At 50.8% G+C, this 21464-nt stretch overlaps 3 protein-coding genes and 1 long non-coding RNA gene across 5 annotated transcripts; 3 read left to right on the forward strand and 1 right to left on the reverse strand.

The window, feature by feature from the left end:
• The first annotated feature begins 60 nt into the window (after positions 1-60).
• VPS26B (VPS26 retromer complex component B) lies at positions 61-6550 on the forward strand. The gene is made up of 6 exons (XM_082070569.1): positions 61-551; positions 3231-3387; positions 4051-4215; positions 4747-4922; positions 5598-5740; positions 6295-6550. Exons 1-6 carry the CDS (start codon positions 329-331, stop codon positions 6439-6441), a joined length of 1011 nt encoding a protein of 336 aa, XP_081926695.1. The 5' UTR covers positions 61-328; the 3' UTR covers positions 6442-6550.
• Positions 6551-9649: 3099 nt separating this feature from the next.
• On the reverse strand, positions 9650-21366 carry THYN1 (thymocyte nuclear protein 1). Of its 2 annotated transcripts, XM_082070246.1 has the most exons (9): positions 21199-21366; positions 19788-19950; positions 14006-14089; positions 12839-13068; positions 12315-12383; positions 11540-11632; positions 10770-10865; positions 9984-10134; positions 9650-9882 (listed from the first exon to the last, which is right to left on the reverse strand). In XM_082070246.1, exons 3-9 carry the CDS (start codon positions 14046-14048, stop codon positions 9836-9838), a joined length of 729 nt encoding a protein of 242 aa, XP_081926372.1. In that variant the 5' UTR covers positions 14049-14089; positions 19788-19950; positions 21199-21366; the 3' UTR covers positions 9650-9835. The 2 variants fall into 2 exon arrangements, with proteins under 2 accessions (XP_081926372.1, XP_081926371.1); XM_082070245.1 differs by lacking the exons at positions 19788-19950; positions 21199-21366 and adding an exon at positions 14656-14791.
• LOC309448566 lies at positions 11646-13999 on the forward strand. Its single transcript, XR_014185820.1, has 3 exons — positions 11646-12044; positions 12508-12692; positions 13823-13999. It is a non-coding gene; the product is annotated as an uncharacterized lncRNA (long non-coding RNA).
• ACAD8 (acyl-CoA dehydrogenase family member 8) lies at positions 14827-20701 on the forward strand. The gene is made up of 11 exons (XM_082070244.1): positions 14827-14962; positions 16045-16145; positions 16503-16672; positions 17100-17209; positions 17398-17474; positions 17732-17869; positions 18240-18375; positions 18478-18575; positions 18773-18925; positions 19855-19957; positions 20407-20701. The coding sequence occupies exons 1-11, from the start codon at positions 14887-14889 to the stop codon at positions 20457-20459; spliced, it is 1215 nt and encodes a 404-aa protein (XP_081926370.1). The 5' UTR covers positions 14827-14886; the 3' UTR covers positions 20460-20701.
• Positions 21367-21464: the final 98 nt, after the last annotated feature.

A 21464-nucleotide genomic window follows, 5' to 3' on the forward strand; every position in this document is an offset into this window, starting at 1 on the left:
CCAAACCCCCGGAAGCGGCGGAGCCTCCGCGCTCAGCGCGCCTGCTCGGCGGCGCCCGGGGCGGGGAACGCGGCGCGGCCCCGGCTCCGCATGCGCGCTGCGGGACGGCCCCGGCCGCTCGCTCGGTGAGGCGGGGGCAGCGGCGCCGCGGGGTCCCTGCAGCGGAGGAGCCGCCGGGTCCCCCCCGCCGCCGCCTCCCCGGCGTCCGTGCCGCATTGCGGGGCCGCTGTCACCGCGCTGCCGCTCCCCGCCCGGCGCCGCAGCCCCGGGGGCGCGGGGGCCGAGCTCTGTCCGTGGTCCCGGCGGGGCCGCAGCCCCTCCCGCTGCCATGAGCTTCTTCGGGTTCGGGCAGAGCGCGGAGCTGGAGCTGGTGCTGAGCGATGCCGAGAGCCGGCGGCGGGTGGAGCACAAGACGGAGGAAGGCAAGAAGGAGAAATATTTCCTCTTCTACGACGGGGAGACCGTCTCCGGGCGGGTGGTCCTCACCCTCAAGCACCCCAACAAGCGGCTGGAGCACCAGGGCATCAAAGTGGAGTTCATCGGGCAGATCGGTGAGCGGGCGCGGGGTTGCGTTGCGCCCAGGCCGGCGCGTCCCTCTCGCCTTGGTCGCGCTGCCGGTTTGCACGCACGCTGGCGCGAGGGCTGGGAACATCCCTACGCCCTACGGTATGGAAATCCCAACTGGGTTACGCTGGCTCTCGAGCACTTTGCTGTGCGGAGAATTCCCGTGCAATTATTCCACCCTCCGCTCGAGCTGGGCGACCCCGGTCTGTTCTCCAGGCGAGCTCCAGTCCTTTTCCAGGTCATTGTTCTCTTGTCCTATTTTATGGCTCCTGCTTGGTCACCGATTTCAGCTCTAAAATGCATATGCTCGGTAGTAGGGTAGAATTCTGTTTCTGTCCTGAGCCTGGACACGCTGGCCACACCAGCTCTCAGGCGCTGTGCTCCAGGCTGCCTTGATTCGCAGCTCTACAAGCTGTTTGCGTTTCTTGTGTGCCTATGGATTTGGTGCAGCGGGAGGCAACGGCTGTGCCAAAGATGGTCAGTCGGGTGGGCTTTGTCCATATGTCTCAAATCACCAACTGCACCTTCCCAGCCCCTTCCTGAGGCCCGCGGGCTCAGCCCAGCTGATTCCAGCTTTTATTCTCTGAGCGGGTGACCGCGCATCCTTTCACGGTTAGTTGGGTGACTTTGAGTTGTTCAAAACTTGTGGTTACCTGTGCGTGTAACCAATTTAGATTTAATATTTCCTGCTTTCTTGGAGGAAAGGCAGCCGCCACACCCGCTCCTCAATCGGAGTGGCAATGCCCATGTTTCGTGGACCTGCCTGGGACCCACACACCAAAACAAGTCCAAGATGTTCCCAGTGATGCGATGGTGCTTTTGCCTCGAGTCTGCGGCGCTTTGTACTCGAGTTTAACCCTCAAAATCACTGTGCCTGCCACCTTTGCATTGCAAATTGTGTGGTGTAGGAAAGTGAAACAGAGGTTTCCCCACTCAGCCCCGACACTGCTGGCGCTTAGTATTTTTGATGTGTACAATGCTGCCTTTGGAAAGAAAGGGGAGGATAGGCAGGTAGGTCTCGTATGTGACGGAGCTCATGACCTCCTGCTATCTGATTATGATCGTCAGTGGAAATTAAGCGTGAACTTTGCTTCCTGCTCCGGTCTGTCTCCCCTGCGCTGCTTCTGATTCCCCACTTTGGAAGACTTTTGAGCCACATGTATTTAGACTAACTGCTCTGAATTCACGTTATTGCCCAAGGAGGGTGTGCTGGGAGCTGCTGGGGCTGCACATTAGTCCTTGCTTTCTGCCCATCTGTTAAAGCGCTGAAGTTTGTCCTGCTGATGGCACTTCCATAATGCTTTCCGTCTCCAGACAGCTTGTCTTATGTTCTGACTTGTCGCTGCTGTGAGGTCAGTATCTATACGAGACAATTTAGCAGGTAGAGAGGCTGTGACATCAAGGAGTGATGTGTCACAGGAGACACGGCTTGTCCAGACTCCAAACACCGTGTCCTGCGTGGTGAGCACAGAACCCACAGAAGATTTTGGTTCACCTGTGTCCTGAGCATGCCACCAAATACGTTGGCAGGTTATATTTTTCATCTGGAAACCTTATAGCTCTGAAAACCTAAAATGACAGCTTATACCTGTTTGAAACACTAATGTCTTCTGAAGCGTGGGAAAGATCGATTCTTCCTCTTCTTAAGGCTGTGAATTGCAAATCTGTGCCCTTCTGAGGCAGCAGAGAACTTAGTACGCTGACATTTGCCTCCCCTTGCTTTAAATTCGATCATTGCCTTCTGCATCGTGTGGGCAGATGATATATTCCGCTTTTTATGTGGCACGTGGCTTCTCCCTGTCACATCAACAAGCACTTTCAATGGACACGTTCTCAATGCAGAGAGAGTTGGTTTATTTATGTCACCTGCCTGCCCAGCCTAAAGGGCTTGATGGCACTCGCTGCTCTGCTAAGTGAGGGGTGTTCCAGTGCCAATATTTCCATTACGGAGATAAGGTGAGCAGAGGGGTGTGCGAAGCAGACATTGCTTAAAAGCCGAAATCTCATTTTGCATCTCAAGGAGCGGAGAGTCGAGGAGCTGAGTCTCACTGCAGTTCCTGAACGTTACTAATACCTCTGCGAAGCCTCCTCTGCACGGTTTAGTGCTGACACTGAACTTGTGTGTCTATGACTGCCCGATGACTGAGGTTTTTGTTTCCTCATCTAACTGTATCAGATTGGCTCAGGCTTTACCTGCTAGAAGGACTGTGTGGGTGTCTTGTAGTCGCGCAGCTCACACGCAGGGTTGGGAGGGCAGGTTTCATTGATGGTTATGTGTGGTACGGAGCTGTTAACGCCCGGAATATTGTGGAGAGAATCATTGGAAGGGATTGCGTGAGCTGCTGGCTCCTCTTCTCAAATGATCTGAACGTAATTAATATTGATAATAGGTGACCCATGTCACCCTAAAGCAAGCCGAGTTCCTGATTCACTGTAGTAGGTGAGGCTGTGTGGACCTTTTCTTTCGTGTTTTGGGGAGGAAAGTTCTGGCCTGCATGTTGCTCTGATGAAGAGCATTGTGGCCACAGGCTCCCCTGGTAGGTTCTGTGAAGAGTAGTGAAGGAAGCCATGATCTGGAGAAAAGAGCTGCTCTCAGCTGGGACATCTCCTGCCTTTCCTCACTGTGCCACAGAGAATTCAGCATGACTGGACTTTTCTCTTCCCAGAACTCTACTACGACCGAGGAAACCACCACGAGTTCGTGTCCCTCGTGAAAGACCTGGCCCGTCCTGGTGAATTCACTCAATCACAGACATTTGACTTCGAATTCACACACGTGGAGAAACCTTATGAGTCCTACACGGGGCAGAATGTGAAGCTACGGTGAGTCTCCTCCCCTCGGTGACCCCAGCTCTTGCATCGATATCATACTGGAGCACAGTGTCCGTTCCCAGACATCCTTGCAAGCTTATAATGTAACTAACTCCAAACGAATTTTGGTGGGCTGAGTTGCAAAAGGCTGTCTTTGAGGGCTCCACTTTTATAAGCATGCATCATGCTTTATGGAACTCGTTTTGCACCATTTAAGTGATAAGTAAATCTGTCCCTTCTGAATTAACCAAATACTTTTTGCTTTATTTGGTAATTCAAAAACCAAAATAAATTGTTCGCTTGAGTCTCCAACAAGGACATTTTTGCTGCCTTATAATCAGTCTTGTCAACTTTAATTGTGCTCTGTAAGCAAACAGATGCCCAGCTTGCATCTTGTTCTTATGTTGCAAACTGTATTTCACATCTAGGCAGTCCAGTTGACTTGAAATCCAGTCACTGGCTTCGAAGCAGGGGCTGGAAAATTCCGAGGTCTGCAGAAAGAAGTGTGCCTGTGGAGACCGGGGTGATTTAACCTCTTGCAAAAGGGCAGTGGTTTTGACACGTGCAGGCTGTGCCTGGCTAGCCCAGTGCAGTCCTTTCAGCCCCATGTTTTGTTTCAGTTTTGTCTCTGGTGCTACCTGTGCAACCCTAACAGGAGGGGGACTCTCCCTGCAGGTATTTTCTCCGAGCGACCGTCAGCCGCAGACTGAACGACGTGGTGAAGGAGATGGACATAGTTGTGCACACCCTGAGCACCTACCCAGAGCTCAACTCCTCCATTAAGATGGAGGTGGGGATTGAGGATTGCCTGCACATTGAGTTCGAGTATAACAAGTCCAAGTAAGTGTCTCCGGAGCAGGTGGTGGCTGTGGGGAACCATCTGCTGGAGGGCACAGCTCGGTGTGGAAGCCCGAGGCGTGTGTCTTGCATGTGATCCTCAAAAATACAGCTAAAGTGGGACCTTAATTCAGGCACAGAATTTGGAAACAACTCTTTTATAAACTACTTTTAATGCATCTTGCCCAGCTGATGCTAGCAAATCTCCCTGCAGTGTCGCATTTGGATTAGTTTTAATTGACCTAAAAAACTGTTTTGGGAGGCTTTGCTGTCGCAGGGGTTTCTTGCAGATATTCAGCTTGAAATTTTGGTTTTAATTTATCTGATCATGCGACACGTTCTTGTTGATTTCCAAATGACCAAAGGGTGAAAGACGCAGTGCTGTTTGCAGCAGCATAGCGGAGGTGGTTGATACGCCATCCGAAATCAGCAGCTGGGCTGTGGATAAGAGCAAAGTGCCTGACAAGCAAGTTCTTGCTCTTCAGTCCGAGTCCTGGTGTTTTTATTTGGTGCTTTTCTTCCTTTATGTCCTAGGTACCATTTAAAAGACGTGATTGTCGGGAAGATCTACTTCCTGCTGGTGCGAATCAAGATCAAACACATGGAGATAGATATAATTAAGAGAGAAACAACGGGGACCGGACCCAACGTCTATCATGAGAACGACACAATAGCTAAATATGAGATCATGGATGGGGCGCCTGTGAGAGGTAAGAATGCAAGTGAACCCTTCCAAATGCCTCTTCTCTAGTCTTTTTGGGTGGGAATACAAGTCCTGCAGTATATTCAGCTGAGTCTGTGTGCTCAGTAGTAGTTTGCATCCTATTTCACTGGTGGGCTTGTGGCAGTTGAAATAGGTGATTAAATATGATCCCCTTCCTTCTCTGGTATGATGAGGAAGAATTGAGGCACAATAAGTTGCAAGGACTTAATTCTTTTGATGAAGCAGTGGCAGGACCAGGAATAGATGTAAATTCACTGTTGGCATGGGCCACCAGCTGGCATTGCTGCAACTCGGAGCAGAAAGATGGTGTTTTAGCTCTGTGCCAATCTCTTGTGCCACTTCTTTTCCAGTTCCATTGCCCAGCAGAGTCACCTGCCAGAGAAAATGTCACCTTCCTCATTTTTTCCTGCAGTGCTGTCTTGATGCAGGTCACAAATGAGTCCTGTGCTGTTAAAGTGGAGATGGAATAGCTGTCAGCAAGGGTAGGATCCTGGCTATGGACCACACGTGCTGATTTTTGAAGAGAGTTGAAGTCTTTTAGCTCATCCTACTCCACTTGTGGAAACGGTCATAAAGGCTGTGGCCCAGTGAGATTTTGTTTTGCTTTCCTAGTTCGTATCCGTGCGTTCTGTCTGTGCTGAAGGTTCTGTTCACTTTGTAGGGGAATCCATTCCCATCAGACTCTTTCTGGCTGGCTACGAGCTGACTCCAACGATGAGGGACATCAATAAGAAGTTCTCGGTGCGTTATTACCTCAATCTGGTGCTGATTGATGAGGAAGAGAGACGCTACTTCAAACAGCAGGTGAGAAACAGAGCTCTTAGTTCTTCCTGGACCTGCAGATTGTCACTCGGGATGCTATGTTTTAAAGACCTTCTGGGAATTTGGGATTCCCACAGGAGAGAATCATGTTCTTGGTTGAATATCTGTAAGGACTAGACTAGTCTGCAAAGAAGGAATAGTCCACGCAGGTCGGATGTGCGTGGTGGTAGGGATACATGTAGAAGGTGCCCACCTGGGGCTTCTTTTCCTCTCTGTTGCCCTGTGGTGGAGCTTCTGTGCTTCACCTTATCAATTCTGATGTGGCAGCCGATGGCAGCAGGACAGGGATGCTCCAAACATCCAGTGGGTCACCGAGGAGAAGCGATTTACCCAAATTTTCCAGGAAGGCTGCGTTGCGAGGCCTCTCCTTGCCACTGCAAGTGGCCTCATACGCGTGGGCGCAGGTGGAAGGTGCCAGCACGGGCTGAGTTCTGGCTGGGTGCTGCCCAAGCTGCTTGGTTCAGCCTCGGGGTCCGGGTGGGGCCGGGAGAAGGTCTCACAAGCCCTGACAAGCCCCGCTGGCTGTGTTACTGCAGGAGGTGGTGCTTTGGCGGAAAGGAGACATAGTGAGGAAGAGCATGTCCCACCAAGCAGCCATCGCGTCCCAGCGGTTTGAGGGGACGTCCTCGCACGCTGAGGCCAAGACCCCCGGCCAGCCCGCAGAGAACAACGGCCGGCAGTGAGAGGCCCCGCGGAGGAAAGCTGCTGTGGAGCCGGTGGGGACAGCAGCACGGAGGACGAAAAAAAACACTTCAGAGACTTCACGAAAATAAATATCCGTTTTTGACTTAATTCCTTTCTTCGAAGGACTCGTAGGGTGGGAAGGGATGGGAGGGCGAGGCGAGCGGGAGCGCTGGCGGTGCGGAGCTGAAGGTACCTCAGTGCTTCCCAATCAACTACATTCCTCTGGGGTCGGCTGCGTTGAGGTGCGGAGGCTGCGGAGCTGCCTGATCTCCTCTTTGCCCCGAGACTCTTCAGCTTGGCAGTGGGGAGGGAAAGAGCAAGTGAAGGCCAGATCTGCTGCTTCTTCCCAGCGGTGTGGAGGTTGCTTTGGGGCGGTGTAGGATGGATGATTTTTCTTGCCTTTCTGAAATGACCCAGTGAGTAGCTGGAAGGTAGAGGAGGGAGAAAGAGACTGAGGTGCGGCCTGCTTGAAAATGCTGAGTGTTATCCCCTCGCTGCCTCCCCTTCCTCTTCATGCTGGCGTTGGATTCCTTGTCGCAAACAGTTGTGTAACGTAGTTGAGTCAGCCCTGGGGCTGCCAGGGCAGCGGGCGGGCTGTGGTGTCCCTGCTGCGGAGCTCCTGACGGCCGCGTCGCGTCGAGCGGGAGCTGCGGCTGGTAGGAGGGAGGGAGGCGTGCGAATGTTGTAGGAGGTGGCACAGGTTGGGCAGAGCAGTGAAGGTCCCAGTGCAGCTGGGCGGGCAAGTAGCAGGGACAGGAAGGCCAGGGGCAGTGCCTTCCTAGTCATGTCCCGGCAGCTGCCCGAGTGCCCCTGAGATTCAGTCTCTCTGGTTGCTGCACTCATACGGGTCCCGGCTGCTGCAGAGCAGGGGCAGACCAGCTCTGAGGGGTCTAGAGGATAGTTTTGGAATGTGGAAAATAAACGGGGGCTCTCTTGGGAGCGGGCACATGCTGCCCTGCTCATGTCTGTGTCCTCATGGCAGGGCAGGCTTTGTAGTAGGGACAGGCGGCAGCATAGAAACACCTGTGTGTTGTTTTGCTTGCTCCCTTGTGCCTGTGGGATGAGGATTAGTAATTCCAGAAGGTGGATGCAGTTGTTTGAAGAAGCTCATGTGTGTGTGCTGCTATGTGAAGCCAAGCGGCAACTGGAAGGACAGTAGAGCTCTCTGATTCCAGAGACATGTTCCTGAGGCCTGAGCTGAAGTCACCAGTGAGGTCTGAGGGTATGAACTGAGAACCTGAATGCAGGTTTCTTTTCTTTTCTAAAATAAGCTTCTTTTAGTCTCCAGCTAAGTAGAATCATGAGAACATTCCCAGAAGGGAGTCACTCCATTCAAAATTAGATGTGGCTTTGTAGACTTGACTGAGTCTGGAGAATATCCACACTGTTTAGATGCCCTCCAAGGAAGCAGGTGGTCAGACCTCCTACCAGACAGAGAGACAAGCCTGCACTAAATCCTGGGACATGAGCTGTATGAAGTGGGATTTGTCTGGATTTCCCTGAGAGTTTGTGGCTCACTAGGGTTTTGTCCAGCTTGCTTTTGACCCTGGAATCAATGTCCTCTGCCTCTGTTCTACAGCTCAGTGTAGAACAGTTATTTGCAGCTGGGAAATGGAAGTGTCTTCTGCTTTGTTTAGTGGAACAGTGCTGGTGGGGGGAATGGGGCCTGGGTGGGAAGGGAAGCTTTTATGTAATAAGACAGCTACTGTATTTCAGTGATAAATGTGTGTTTCTGCTTGCCAAAGTAAGTTATCTTTCACTCACCACATGTAAGGATGTGTTTTTTAGTAGAGCTGGACAGTCTCACTCTGTTGTAGAGGACACTAATGATCTCATCTCTGCTGAATGCTCATGTCGCATCATGTTTCTGCTCTTTATAGTGAAGACGTGGCTTGCTTTTCTTTACATGAGGAGTCTGTGCCGTGGGCTGGAGCCATGTCTTCCTAAGACTGAAGCAAAAGCTTACTTTAGACACCCACCTTGCTATGCCAGGGTGGTACCCGGCTGCAGGCCTCCCATGGCAAAGGAATCTGGATGTTACTTTTGACACTTACTCTACTCCCTGCTCCGTGTAGGGGGAACCACCTGTGCTGTGGCAATACACAATCATCTGGAGACAAGCGCAGCTCCCACTGGGAGCCCCTGGGGATACCAGACTATCTTTCGGCACCCTGACCACCCTTTAGCTTTCCCCCAACTCCCATCCCACCTTGAATTTTTTTTCCTTGCTTATTCCTCTTGATTGTAGGCCATGTGGTGTTACAGAAACCCCATGGATGGAGATGTCGCTGCATTCCAAGAGTGTTTGTTTACTGGCTGAACACCCTCAGTACTGGGTGTAAGAGAATTGTCTGACAAGACAATGGACTGTAAGGAGATTTCTGTTAAACATCTCTTCCTCACTTCTGGAGGGATTACTTGGAAAAGGTGCATGAGCCTATACATGGGGTTGGTTTGGGTTTTTCTTCCTACTTTGTGCCCCCTTCCCCCGTGTCCCTACTTGTGGAACCACAACTTAGAAACGATCCCCATTTTTACTTACTCTAAACGGACCATTCAACCTGTTACCCACCAGGCCCTCTGTTTTTCTGGGGTGGAGCAGATGTGCTGAGCATCTTTAGAGAGAAGTTGAAGCATAAGGTCACTCCAGGAGGAGGTGCTACAGAAAAGCATTTCAATAGTGCGGTGAGGGGCGGACGCTTTGCGCAGTCGTGTCCCCGAGCTGGGTGGTTCTGTTCAGTACTCGGGTCATTCCCTCTCTCCCCGGCCAAGGCAGGCAGGGGCAAGCATACAAGTACTAAACCAAGCAGTGAAACCTGTAATTAAGCCTCTGCTGTGTTTACATGTTTCTTAAATTCGTTGTCTTTTCAATGGCTGTATTTTAAAACTTGGTTTTTTTGTCTCTCCAATTAAAAAGAGCCAGTCCTGGCTGTCAAATGCTGTGCATGAGTTTGTCTGATATGGTTTATATTGCCTGGACCGGGTGGGTGTTTTTGTTGTTGTCGCGGCAATCAGGCTGGATGTGTATATAAAGTTTCTTGTTCTAGACAGAAGCTTAGTGATACCTTTCTGAAGAAAGATGTTCCTCTGCAGTACATAGAACTGCACTGGATCCTGCAGTAAACATCCTCAAGGAGGATGTACCTGTTTCGTCCTTCAAGAGATAAATTGCAGATTTTTCCACTATTAAAAAGGGAGTAGCTGCAATTCATTCTAAAAGGCTTTATTTAAAAATAAGCAAAAATAACAGTATGTCAGAATAAGGGACGTAGAGCTGCAAATCATGTGCGGGCAGGTTCTTGTTGCTGTGATTGAGCAAGTAAACTTAAGAATGACGCTGGTTTCGGAGGAGGCATCAGCAGGCTGGGTAGAAGCTGTGCTGCTCTTGGTTTCTTAATGTGGCTTTTCCTCTTCCAGGCCCAAGACAAAATCAAATTCCTCTGTGTTGAAAAGGTAAGGAAGAAAAAGCCATAACTGGAACTTCCAAGTTCTCTGAGCGAGGGCTGCCTCACAGCAGCAGGAGTCCCGAGAAGGTCCTTACCTTGTGTCAGTGGTTGGATGGAAAGACGTTGCCTTGTGAAGAGCATCATGTTCTTTAGGGGCCCTCCATCTGCTTTGTGTGCCAGGTGGTGAGCCTTGATTTCAGAGAGGGGGATGAAACGTTTTGTCATCCGCACAAACTGGACATCCACCTGGGAAGTGACGGGCAGCAAAGGGGCACGGTTGGAGAAGGATATAGCTTCCAGATGGCACACAGATCTTTGCGGGGATAAAGATGTTAAAATGAAGCAAATGACTGATGCATATAATGGTATGGGAGCTTCTCTTTGCCCAGGGCTAAAAGAACCTGCAGATACTTCTGGCAGGTGATCATTTACATGAATCTTAGCACCATGCACTAGCAACATACATTCTTGTTGTCATGGACAATACAAAATTAAGATGTGGGATGTAGGCAGCCTGTGAACAGCAACTGCCCTCTAATTTAGTGTGCCTCAGAACTACAGGTTTGTTTGCTGTAGACTGAGAATGGTATTAAAAGATGTTCAGTCTCTTTCCTAACCCAGAATTCTGCCATGCATGGAGGTCAGTTTTGCATCCATGTAAGGTTTGAAAGCTTAGGGAGATACATTTTGGCAGCTTTCTGGAAGAGATGGGGGAAAAGGTAGAGAAAACAATCAGAATTGGGTTTTCTCTTGAGAGAGAAAAAGGTAGCTAAGCCAGGACAGAAGCTTAAGAAGACATGCAATATGATGCATAAAAGCTTCTACCTTTACTTGGCTTGCACACAGAGCTTGAAAGAGCTGTATTTAGTTTACTACATTACCATGGACCATTTAGGGTTCTCTTTTCTGCTGGTGGAATCATAATGAGGATCCTTCTGATCAAACTGTGTATGATCAGGGTATGCCTCCTTTACAATCTGAAGCAGAACAGGAGAAGAATGTGAGACAAGTTCCCATCAGTTAAAAACTGCTGTCAGCAAAGGGTATGAAGTGCCCTTGGGAAAGCTGTGGCTAAATATAAGGAATAATCCTGATGCAAAAATCATCCTTGCTGAACTCTCTTCTGATAAATTTCCTTCCTTTACATTTCTTTGGTTGAAGCACTGCAGAACAGTGTGGCTGTTAAAGAAGCATCGTCACCTCTTCAGAGAACGATGTGGAAGGAGCACATGCAACAGAGGAAAACTGGGTTGATGATGATAGTCTTTGTGACCAGTTCTCCTCTTAAAGAAAAAGCTTCTCCGCATCCTAGCTTTTATATTACTGCCTTGCAGGCTCAGCTGGCTAGAATTTAGTGAATTGGATTTTAATCAGAGTGTGGAGCAACACCGGACTTAGCTGGAAGCACCATGAAATGTCAGCGGGACGGCAGCAGTTTGGTTCCGCTTCTCTGGGGAAAGACGCCTGAGCGAGCCCTGCTGTGATCTGCACTGTTGAGCCAGGATGCCCTGGGCTCATTCGCCGCTCTGATTAGACTTTCACACTCCTTAGACACCGAGGCATAAGTAGGACTAATGAGCTGTTCAATAACCCACCAACTTCTGCTTTTTCCACCCCCCCTTGAAACACAGAACGGGAAAGATGCACTCACCTTGACGATGCCAACAACGCCGGGCTCTTTACAGTTGCTGTGGTAGAAGAAGGCCTGCTGCCCAAGTTTCATGGCTCTCAGGAAATTCCTCGCCTGTTGGATGTAAACAAGAGACTTGGAGCAATTTGTATCAAGCTCTCCGGGTTTCATTACAAGCAGCTCGGAACAAGAACTAACAGGAGAGGTGTATGTGCTTCAGAGCCACTCAGATAAGGTTTCCTGCAGTAGTTGTACAGATGTTTTATGCTGCAAGGAAATGAAGCAAAAACAAGGCTAAAGAGCAAGATGCCATTTGGTGGAAAGTATGTGGGAATTTAACAGCTCAGCCACCCTCGTTCAGGGATAGCAGAAGACTCAAGTTAATTGTCAGCAGCAGAGCATATCATATATGAGAAGGAAGCATATATAGGAAAGGAATCCTACATTGTAGGGGAAGCACACGTGGATTTCCTTCGCAGAGAGGCCTGGCATAGAAAGCTGTACACTGCCAAGCCACAGTATTTGGGTAAGTACAGACTCGCTAAAAGGTGTCAAGGGAAATAAAGGCTGGTCTAAGCTAAAGACAAACTGGATTATTTGACAGAATATTACACAGCCTGAATGCCCCTTTGACCTAGAGGCAATTAAGCAGGAGTTTTGACTCCTGACAAAATGCACTTATAAAAAACAGGCAGAGTGCCTCACAGGGAGGCAAAGGGAGCAAGTTACCTGTGGGGAGAGCCACCTTTTTCCTAGTGCTGTTTCAGTGACTCCACCTTTGACATGTGCTTCTTACCTGGTAGTTTCTTACTCCATCCCAATGGGTTGTCTGGTTGGGCTGAGCTTTCAAGTCATCAATGCTGAACTGCCAAATGGAATGAAAATACAGATTGAGCTCAGGTCATTGTCTACATTGTGCCTAAACATTCGTTCCCAGGAGCTCCTTCAATTGTACTACAAACTTGACACGATTTTTTTGGTTCCCACAGGGGCTAAAGGAAAGCTTTCACAAAGGAGGAACACTGCAGCAGTGGAAAGTCTGAAATAGATGCTGGCCCTGCTACCAACAGCTAAGCATCCTGAGGGCCTGATTTCCTCTTGCATTACATTATCAAACCCCAAGTTTGTCACCCTGTAAAAGAATAACATTATCTTTCTCTTTTCAGGAAGACAGGTGGGTTTTGAGAAGATACAATAGTGTTAATATTGCAAACAATCTGAATTGTTTGGTCCTGTAACTAGGCGTTCAGGCACTAAGGCTCTGGATAGTAGTGAAACTACTTCTGTACTTCGCTGAGTAAGGATGGTGTCAGTGCTTACTTTCACATCCACTCCCTTCTCGAGCCTGCTCTCTGGTTCCGATTTCAGAAGCCAGTGACAATACGTTATCTTGCTTTCCTCCCCACCGGAGTCGGATTCTTTTGTCTTCTTCCAGTTCTTCCATCCAGACTTGGAACTCCCAGCTGGAGGTTTTGTGGACTTCTCCTCTTCCTCCTTATCTGGAGTCTCCTCCTCGGTTTTGGCAATTTTAGCGTCAGGCTCCTTTTTATCTTAAAAGAAACAACATCAAAAAAGGAGCATTTAAACAAAAATGGTTTTGTTTCTGACAGGGATTGGTGCTGAAACATTTTTAGTCATCCAGGCTAGTTTCACATACTGGTATTTGACTGCAGCAGAAGTTTGGTGCACCCCACATGCTATGTGTAAGGTAGTAGTGTTACGCACCAGCGTATCTGTATATTTCTAGTTTGCACCTGAAATGAAGACATATTTTTGTGTGTGTCACGTGCACAGGCATAGCTTAATAGTCATACTTGATCATTAAAAAGCCAGGACAGGCCATGTTGCTCACATGAAGTGTAGTTTCATTTTTTTAATTGATGACTGAGAAATCAGCTGCAGGTAACCAAGTTGATTTAGGTGAGTCTAGTGAATAGGAGGAGAGTTCAGCAGCAAAGCAAGATATTTTAATTGCTGCAGTAGCTGGAAACCTTAGATTAAGCTTCCACTATGCTACCTGTTCAGAGGGGGTGGCTATCTCTGTTTGTCCAGGACCCAGACAGCAAAACGTAATTATTAAGTGACTAAAGGGTAAGAAGATGGTTCTCAGCTGGAGCTGATTAAGCAGATGAGTGGCACAGGTGAGCCCACTGTGCAATTTGTTCATCCTACACCTGAAACACCATATGATGTTGCTTCAAGTGCAAGGTTTTTGCCTTGTTTTTTAATGTTGATGTGGGGTTTTTTTGTATTTTTTTGTATGTATATACATATATATATTTTAATATATATATTTTTTTTCAGATGGTACTATATCAGCTTCCTGCCACTTGTCTCAGTCACACATGGATGCTCAGCACCTTTTTACAGAGGAAATGCTGTCTGTAAGACCTGCGGCTTTGAGAGACAGACGGTTAAGATGACTGTAGTTTCGATATAGCTTGGAACCTTAAGCAAGAGATGCTAAATTAGGATGTCAGCACAGACCTGCTACCGCTCCTTTGTCCCTCTTTCTGCTCGGCCAAGGCATCTCTGGTCTCTTTGAATTATCTTCTATTCACTGAGAAGCACCTGAACGAGAGAAGAAGGAGGACTTATTACATATGCAGGCAGGCTGAAAAAAAGCAAAGATATCTGAGACTGTAAAAGCTGTACAGTAAGTGGAAAGTAAATAAATGTTCTTCCTTGGGCTCGGCCGTTTCCTCTATGAGTGCGAACGCTGGCGCTGGTTGAGAGCCGCACCCTTGGCGTGGGGGCAGGCGCGCTGATGGACACCAGCAGGAGGGGGGCTGCTTTTCGGTGCAGCTGTTGGAGAACAGTCCCGAAGGCGCTCGGGGCTTTAGCCGAGCTGCGCAAGAGGAAGCTGCGCTTTTGGGAAGGGGAGAGCAGCTTGTCCCCAGGGCTCAGCCCAGCCTCCCACCGGGGGCGTGCGGCTCAGCTTGTTGCTCGCAGAGATTCTGCGTGCAAAGGCCCTTGGGGAAGGCGGCAAGCTGGCTGCTCACCCCCCGGCCCCTCCTGTCAGCAGCCCGTTGGATTTTTATTTGGCTCTGAGCTGGCCAGGGCGGCTGGCATCAACTTTTCCACGCTCTGTGCCAAGCTCCCCCCGGCCCTCCCACCCACGCCAAGCCCCCGCTCACCGGCTGTGGCCTCCGCAGCCCCTCCGCCTCGGGCAGGGGACAAGGATGCTCTGGGCTCGGCGCACGACGAGCGGAGCAGTCGGAAGCGTGTGACCGTTATGCAAAAACTCCAGCCCGGCCCGCGGACTCGCCTCCTTCCCCGCAGCCACCGCGCGAACGGGAGGTACCGGGGGCAGGACTACAGCTCCCAGCGGCCCCGGGAACCGGGAACGGCTGCGGGCCGGCCCCGCCATGGCGTGGAGAGCGGCCCGGCTGCTGCGGAGGGGGAGCCCGGCGGGCCGGCGGGGGATCGCCGCCTGCATCGACCGTAAGGAGCCGCACGGCGGGGAGCGGGGCCCGCGGGGATCCCCGCGGGGAGGCGGGGGGAGCCCGGCGGGGACATGGGGCCTCCTGGTCCCACATCGCAGAATGTCAGGGGCTGGAAGGGACCTCGAAAGATCATCCGGTCCAATCCCCCCATGGAGCAGGAACACCCAGATGAGGTTACACAGGAAGGTGTCCAGGCGGGTTGGAATGTCTGCACAGAAGGAGACTCCACAACCCCCTGGGCAGCCTGGGCCAGGCTCTGCCACCCTCACCCCCAACAAGTTGCTTCTCCTCTTTCAGTGGAACCTCCTGTGTTCCAGTTTGCACCCATTGCCCCTTGTCCTGTCACTGGTTGTCACCAGAAGAGCCTGGCTCCATCCTCCTGACACTCCCCCTTTCCATCTTGATCCCCAGGAATGAGTCCCCCCTCAGTGTCCTCTTGTCCAGCTCCAGAGCCCCAGCTCCCTCAGCCTTTCCTCACACGGGAGATGCTCCACTCCCTGCAGCATCTTGGTGGCTGCGCTGGACTCTCTCCAGCAGTTCCCTGTCCTGCTGGAACTGAGGGGCCCAGATCTGGAACCAATATTCCATGTCCCCGTTCCCTGTACCTTTGCTAGAGCTTCCCAGCTTTTCAGCTGGAATATCCCAAAAAGACTCGGTGGAGCACTCAATGGGGAACAGACAGGGCTGGCTATACCTGTTTCTAAGCGGGTTATTCTGCAGTGGAAGTATCTCCTGATGGAAGCCATCTCCTGATGCCTCTGGTGACCAGAACAGTTGTGTCCCAGCCAAACCCCTCCCATGGGATTCCCCAATGCTGCCCAGCTGAATTGCTTCCACGGTTAATTGTAACCACATTTCAGACAACAGCAGCATCCCTACGAATTTTAGGAGAGGAACTAACAAAACAATGTTGGATCTATGCGCAAATAATCGTGGTGGCCCTAAGAAACAGATAAATGGTCTCTGCTGCAGAGACCCTGTGAGTTACGGGCCATTTTGTAATTGTTTGGATACAGGAGGGTTGGTAGCGCTTGCCTTCCCGCAACAGACGCACATTCTGATCTCTTCCTGCTTTTCCAGCATCCGTCGGCCTGACTGAGGAGCAGAAGGAATTCCAGAAAGTTGCCCTTGACTTTGCTGCCAAGGAGATGGCTCCTCACATGGCAGAGTGGGACGAAAAGGTACGGCAGCCTCACAAGGGGTCTCATCCCAGCGGTTCCTGCAATAGCTCCTTGGTGCTGTAATGCCATCTGTAGAGATTCTGTGTGAAGCTGTTGCTGTAGCTGGGGTGGAAAGCCATCAGAAATTCCTTGAAGTTCTCCTAGCCAGGCAATTGAGCCATCTGACACCTGAATTTACTCCTGAAGATGGCATGTATCTGTCTAGGTAGCCACCTCTTCTTTAACCCACCTGATTAACTTAAGCTCTGCAGCAGTTTGGGACTGGACTCAGTAGCTCACGTGTACCAAAAGAGTTTGAATATTGGGATTGAATTGACTGTGAATATTCATTTGTGCTGTCTCCGCCCATCCCAATAGGAAATATTCCCCGTGGAAACAATGCGGAAGGCAGCCCAGCTGGGATTCGGTGGGATCTATGTGAAACCAGACGTCGGTGGCTCTGGATTGTCACGACTTGATACCTCCATAATCTTTGAAGCTTTATCAACAGGATGCACCAGCACCACTGCTTATATGAGCATCCACAAGTGAGTGTGTGCGGAGGGGCGGATGGTGTCAGCCGGGCTGGAAAACACCGTTGTTCTGTGGGCTCTAAACCCAGCTGGAGACAGATCTTCTGGTGCTGTTTATTATTTACAGTAGGGACCCCACGTAGACACGTTCCTGTGAGATCTTTTGATGGCAGTAAACAAAGAGGCTACAAACACTGAGATGCCACCAAGAAGTCATTTTAGCCTTGTGGCATGCAAGGTGGGATTAAGGCCTGGATTTTGTTGCCTGCTTTTCCACTTTAGCTGCCTATAGATAGTAACCTGCTGGGAGCAATATGCTTTCACACCTTGGTGTTTTTGGAGCTTTGTTCCTCTGTTCAGCCAGGGATGTTCTCATAGGACCTGCCTTCTTCCCAGGGCTGTGTTCACCTCCTGTAATGCTGCTCCTTCTCTCCTGCTCCAGCATGTGTGTTTGGATGATCGACACCTTTGGCAATGAGGAACAGAGGCGCAGGTTTTGCCCATCACTCTGTAGCATGGAAAAATTTGCTTCTTACTGCCTGACTGAGCCAGGTGAGCATCCTCAACCAAGAAGTCTTCTCCCTTCCCTCACTCCTAACAAAGTTTAACTGGATGGGAATGTGGCACTGAGCTGGAGGTAAAAAGTTTGTTTCCATGTTCTTTTGTGTAATCACTGGGGATTTTGGAAGGGGTGTGAGGTTTTGTAGGCTCTGGACCTGCTGCTTCCTTCCCTCCTGCAGGAAGTGGAAGTGATGCAGCTTCCCTGCTCACCTCAGCTCAGCGGACAGGGGACACCTACGTCCTGAACGGCTCCAAGGTACCTCTTTGCTCCTCCTAAAGCAGCTGGACAGCACTGCATGCACAAGGGGGCCTGGGTCTCACCGTCCTTTCAATTTCCTACTGTTTCCTCATCTCTGTGTGTTCTCCCAAGGTAGGACCGGCTCTGCAGAGCGTTCACCAGAGCTTAGAACAGTTTGGGCCCCTAAATACCTCCTGGCTTTGTACCCCAGCTGCTGCTGCAGGCTCATGGTTAGCATACAGAAACCATCCCGTTCTTCTTGTGCCCTTCTGCAGGCCTTCATCAGTGGCGGAGGTGACACCGATGTGTACGTGGTCATGTGTCGCACAGGAGGTCCCGGCCCCAAGGGCATCTCCTGCCTGGTGCTGGAGAAGGGGACACCAGGGCTCAGCTTTGGCAAGAAAGAGAGGAAGGTAAGAGGTTTGCTTTTCACTTGCTGTGTGCTCGAGGGAAGCGCAGGACAGAGACATGCTAGTCTGTGTAAAGCATTAGGGATCTCTTCTTGGATGGGACTGGAGTCCCAGCTTTGGTGAAGTTTGCTTAATACCTGTCCCTTTGGTAAGTGAAGGATTTTAATCTCAGGAACATGGAGGTGCGTTGGATCTGTGCCTCTTCTCAAAAACACGCATTGCAGTTTCCAACTCAGCACTCTAAGCCAAACCACGTAGACCACAAGTGCCCTGTGGCAGTTTAGCAATGAGAGCGAGGGGCTGAGAGCAGGCTGGGCGACTCTCTGCTGTGCTGCTCCTCAGGCGGTCTGGAACGTGTTCTGTTTTTCCCCAGGTAGGCTGGAATTCCCAGCCAACTCGGGCTGTGATCTTCGAGGACTGCGCCGTCCCTGTTGGCAACCGGCTGGGAGCTGAAGGGCAGGGCTTCAGCATTGCCATGAAGGGACTGAATGGAGGCAGGATAAACATTGGTAAGAAAGACGGCTGAGAGCAAAGGGAGGAGAACAGGATCATCTTGTCACCCGTCTGCATTTGCTTCATATTCATTCTGTGTCCTTGGCTTCTCCCACCAGCTTCTTGTTCATTAGGAGCTGCTCATGCCTGCGTTCTTCTGGCTCAGGAACATCTCACTGTCCGCAAACAGTTTGGGGAACCCCTGGCAAACAACCAGGTAACCTCTCCCTTGGATCTGTGCTCTTTCTGATCCTGGCCGGCAGTCCCATCACTCACTCCACAGGGGAGAAGTCAGGAATGTGCTTTTCCTGAGAAGGAAAGCGTGTCAGGCCTGACACCTGCCCGAGGGCGGTGGCAATGTGGTGCAGGACCATCCAAAGATGCTGGCTTAATTTTCCCCTCTCCTGCTGGCAGTACCTGCAGTTCGGGCTGGCGGAGATGGCGACGCGCCTGGTGGCAGCGCGGCTCATGGTTCGCAACGCGGCGCGGGCGCTGCAGGAGGGACGGGAGGACGCGGCCGTGCTGTGCTCCATGGCCAAGCTCTTTGCCACCGATGAGTGCTTTGCGGTACGTTACTCAGACTTCAGTTCGGAACTACTCGCTGGGAGACCCCTCTTGGTACCCAGAATGTCATTAAAAAGTTTGGCACCGTAGGGAGCCAGACCCAAGCACATCCATTGAACCAGAAGACTCATTTTAGGACCAGGATGTTTTCCAGGAAAGGATTCTGCACCCTGTGGAGGCTGCAGGATTAGCCTCTCCACAGTGTGGGCCTCCTGGCCTCCAGTGCTTTCTACACTATTTTCCAAGGGACCAAGTAGGGAGACAGGACAGAGAATACAGCACTTTTATTTTCAAAGGATAATATGTTGGAGGCAGATTGCTCCTAGGTAGCCAGTGATCTTTCCTAGACCATGGAAAAATAAAATGGTATCACAAAATGTCCCTAAAAAGAGAAAGCAAGAAGGGAGGAAAAGAAAGGGAAAAGGAAATTTGCACCTTGACGCTTCCTAGATCAGTGTCATTTAGACACTAGCGTATTTTCTTAGCACTCCGCATTTTTGCTATTTATTATGTTTTATGTCCCAAGTTGACAGACACATGGAGTCATGTTTCAGTTGAAACCAGAGCCCTGAGCAGATTCCTTGGCTGACTGACCACTAGATGGTGATCTGCCGTTTTGCTTTTTGCATCAGCAGCACCGTGGAAATGCAGCAAAAATTCCATTAGTTAAGCAAAGTGTTTCCTGGGTATTTCTATGCTATCATGTTCAGGTAAACATGCCATTAATGTGAAACAGCACTCAGGTAAGGTGATAGCGTTGAGAGCAGCGCTGATGGGGACTGAGAGCACCTTGATGTCTCACCACACTTTATTAAGAGATTAGGTGATCAGAAAAAAAATGAGCCCGGGGTTCCTGGGTTCTTACTGACTTATGTCACTGACTTGTCCTCAGCACCACTCGAGTCACTTCACCAGCGATGTTGTCTTCTTAGATCTGTAACCAGGCTCTGCAGATGCACGGGGGCTACGGCTACCTGAAGGATTATGCCGTGCAGCAGTTTGTGCGAGATGTCAGAGTCCACCAGATCCTGGAAGGTAAAGGACACTTTTATTACCAGTGACTTGGCAGGGTAGCCAGGAGAGAACAGGCTCTGAAATCCCTTCACCTACCAAAAGGGTACCTGATAAGGGACATACTCTTTCCAATACCAGACGGGTCTAGCGTCTTTCTGCGTGTTAAATAGAAAAGCAGAGAACTCAGATGGTGGTATATATCCAGTTCTGCTTGATGCCTGGTGCCCCCATCCTCTCGATGCCCAAACAAAAAGCAGGACCAGCATCTAGCACTCTGAAGCCTTTTCCAAGCAATGTGTTGGCACTTGGCAGTTGTATTTTGGCCCAACGCCTCCCAAACGCCGCCTCACTTGGTAGGAGAAGCTTTTCTGTGCTGGAGACTGCAGATGAGGGACAGAGTCTCATTGCTTTCACGGGGGGAAGAATTGGACCATCTCCTAATTGTCTTTTGCACCCTCGTCCTGCTGCAGGTACCAATGAGGTGATGAGGATGATTGTGGCCAGGAACCTGCTCCAGGGCTGAATCTGGGAGTTAATCTCCAGCCTTAAAATCCCTTCGTCTGTTACAGCTCGATCTGTTTCCCTCCCCTGTTCACCAGCTCTCTCCCCAGGAGCGGAGAGGGGGACGCCCTGGTGGAAAACAATCCTTCTGCCTTGGGATGGCAGCTGGATGTCACCCACATGCTGCCACAGCTGCGCCCTGTGCCTGGCAGAGCTGCCTGTATTGTGTAGCCTGAAGACATAAATCACAGTTGCAAATAACAAGCCTCTGTCTCCAAGTCTCGATGGCGGGCTGCTCGGCACCCACCCTTCCCTGAAACACCAGCGCTGCTGGTCATCCCCGCTGAGTCAGGACTGACGTGGGGACTTTAAGCAGCCTCATCCTGGAGGTCTCATCTATCAGTGAAATATTTACGTCGATGGAACTAGTCTCTGTTTGAAACTCATCCTGGGCTCTAATTGCACCCCTGGGACACACAACCCTTGCAGAGCGCAGTGGGTTTTACCCGAGGAGCAGGATGCCTGGGTTCATCCAGCAGCTCCCTGTGTTCCCCCCACACCTTTGCCAATGTACTGATTGTTGTTGTCCCTGTTCCCACCTGATCTCAAACCGTACAGAGCCATAAATAAAACACTACGGTCCTGCGCAGAAACATTGAACCCTGCTGCCTCACATCACTGCTCCCCGCCCTGTAAAATGACCAAGCGCACCGGTCAATTCAGCTAATTTGGAATCAATAAAGCCCCGACGGCGACTTTACCGAGAGCGGCGGGAGTTGTGATAATTTTCCTCTGTGGTATTTCGGTATCTAACCAGCGGCCCTGAGGGGACAGGCCCTGGCGGCCGCTGCTGCCGCGCTGCCAGCCGTTCTCGCAGCGAGGCGGCGGGAATGGCCTCCCGGTGAGGGGTCTCGGCGCTGTCCCCACCGGGCACCGATCCTGGGGTCCCCCCTGGGGTCCCCGCCGTGGGGAGGCCGGGCCGGCCCCGCTGCCTCATGACGGGCACCGCCAGCGGCCAATGGGAGGC

Source organism: Streptopelia decaocto, assembly GCF_964273445.1.
Source record: "Streptopelia decaocto genome assembly, chromosome: 21".
Lineage (NCBI taxonomy): Eukaryota > Metazoa > Chordata > Aves > Columbiformes > Columbidae > Streptopelia > Streptopelia decaocto.

Bases quoted from the DNA above. Each gene is read 5' to 3' on its own strand.
- THYN1 (XM_082070246.1), bottom strand. From the start codon at position 14,048: ATGCCTTGGCCGAGCAGAAAGAGGGACAAAGGAGCGGTAGCAG. The intron at 13,069-14,005 runs GTCTGTGCTGAC...GTTTCTTTTAAG, and splicing joins GGACAAAGGAGCGGTAGCAG to ATAAAAAGGAGCCTGACGCT. The intron at 11,633-12,314 runs GTAAGAAGCACA...TACATCCAACAG, and splicing joins ATGGAGTAAGAAACTACCAG to GCGAGGAATTTCCTGAGAGC.
- VPS26B (XM_082070569.1), top strand. From the start codon at position 329: ATGAGCTTCTTCGGGTTCGGGCAGAGCGCGGAGCTGGAGCTGGTGCTG. The intron at 3,388-4,050 runs GTGAGTCTCCTC...CTCTCCCTGCAG, and splicing joins GGGCAGAATGTGAAGCTACG to GTATTTTCTCCGAGCGACCG. The intron at 4,216-4,746 runs GTAAGTGTCTCC...TTTATGTCCTAG, and splicing joins TTCGAGTATAACAAGTCCAA to GTACCATTTAAAAGACGTGA.
- ACAD8 (XM_082070244.1), top strand. From the start codon at position 14,887: ATGGCGTGGAGAGCGGCCCGGCTGCTGCGGAGGGGGAGCCCGGCGGGC. The intron at 16,146-16,502 runs GTACGGCAGCCT...CCATCCCAATAG, and splicing joins TGGCAGAGTGGGACGAAAAG to GAAATATTCCCCGTGGAAAC. The intron at 17,210-17,397 runs GTGAGCATCCTC...TCCCTCCTGCAG, and splicing joins TTACTGCCTGACTGAGCCAG to GAAGTGGAAGTGATGCAGCT.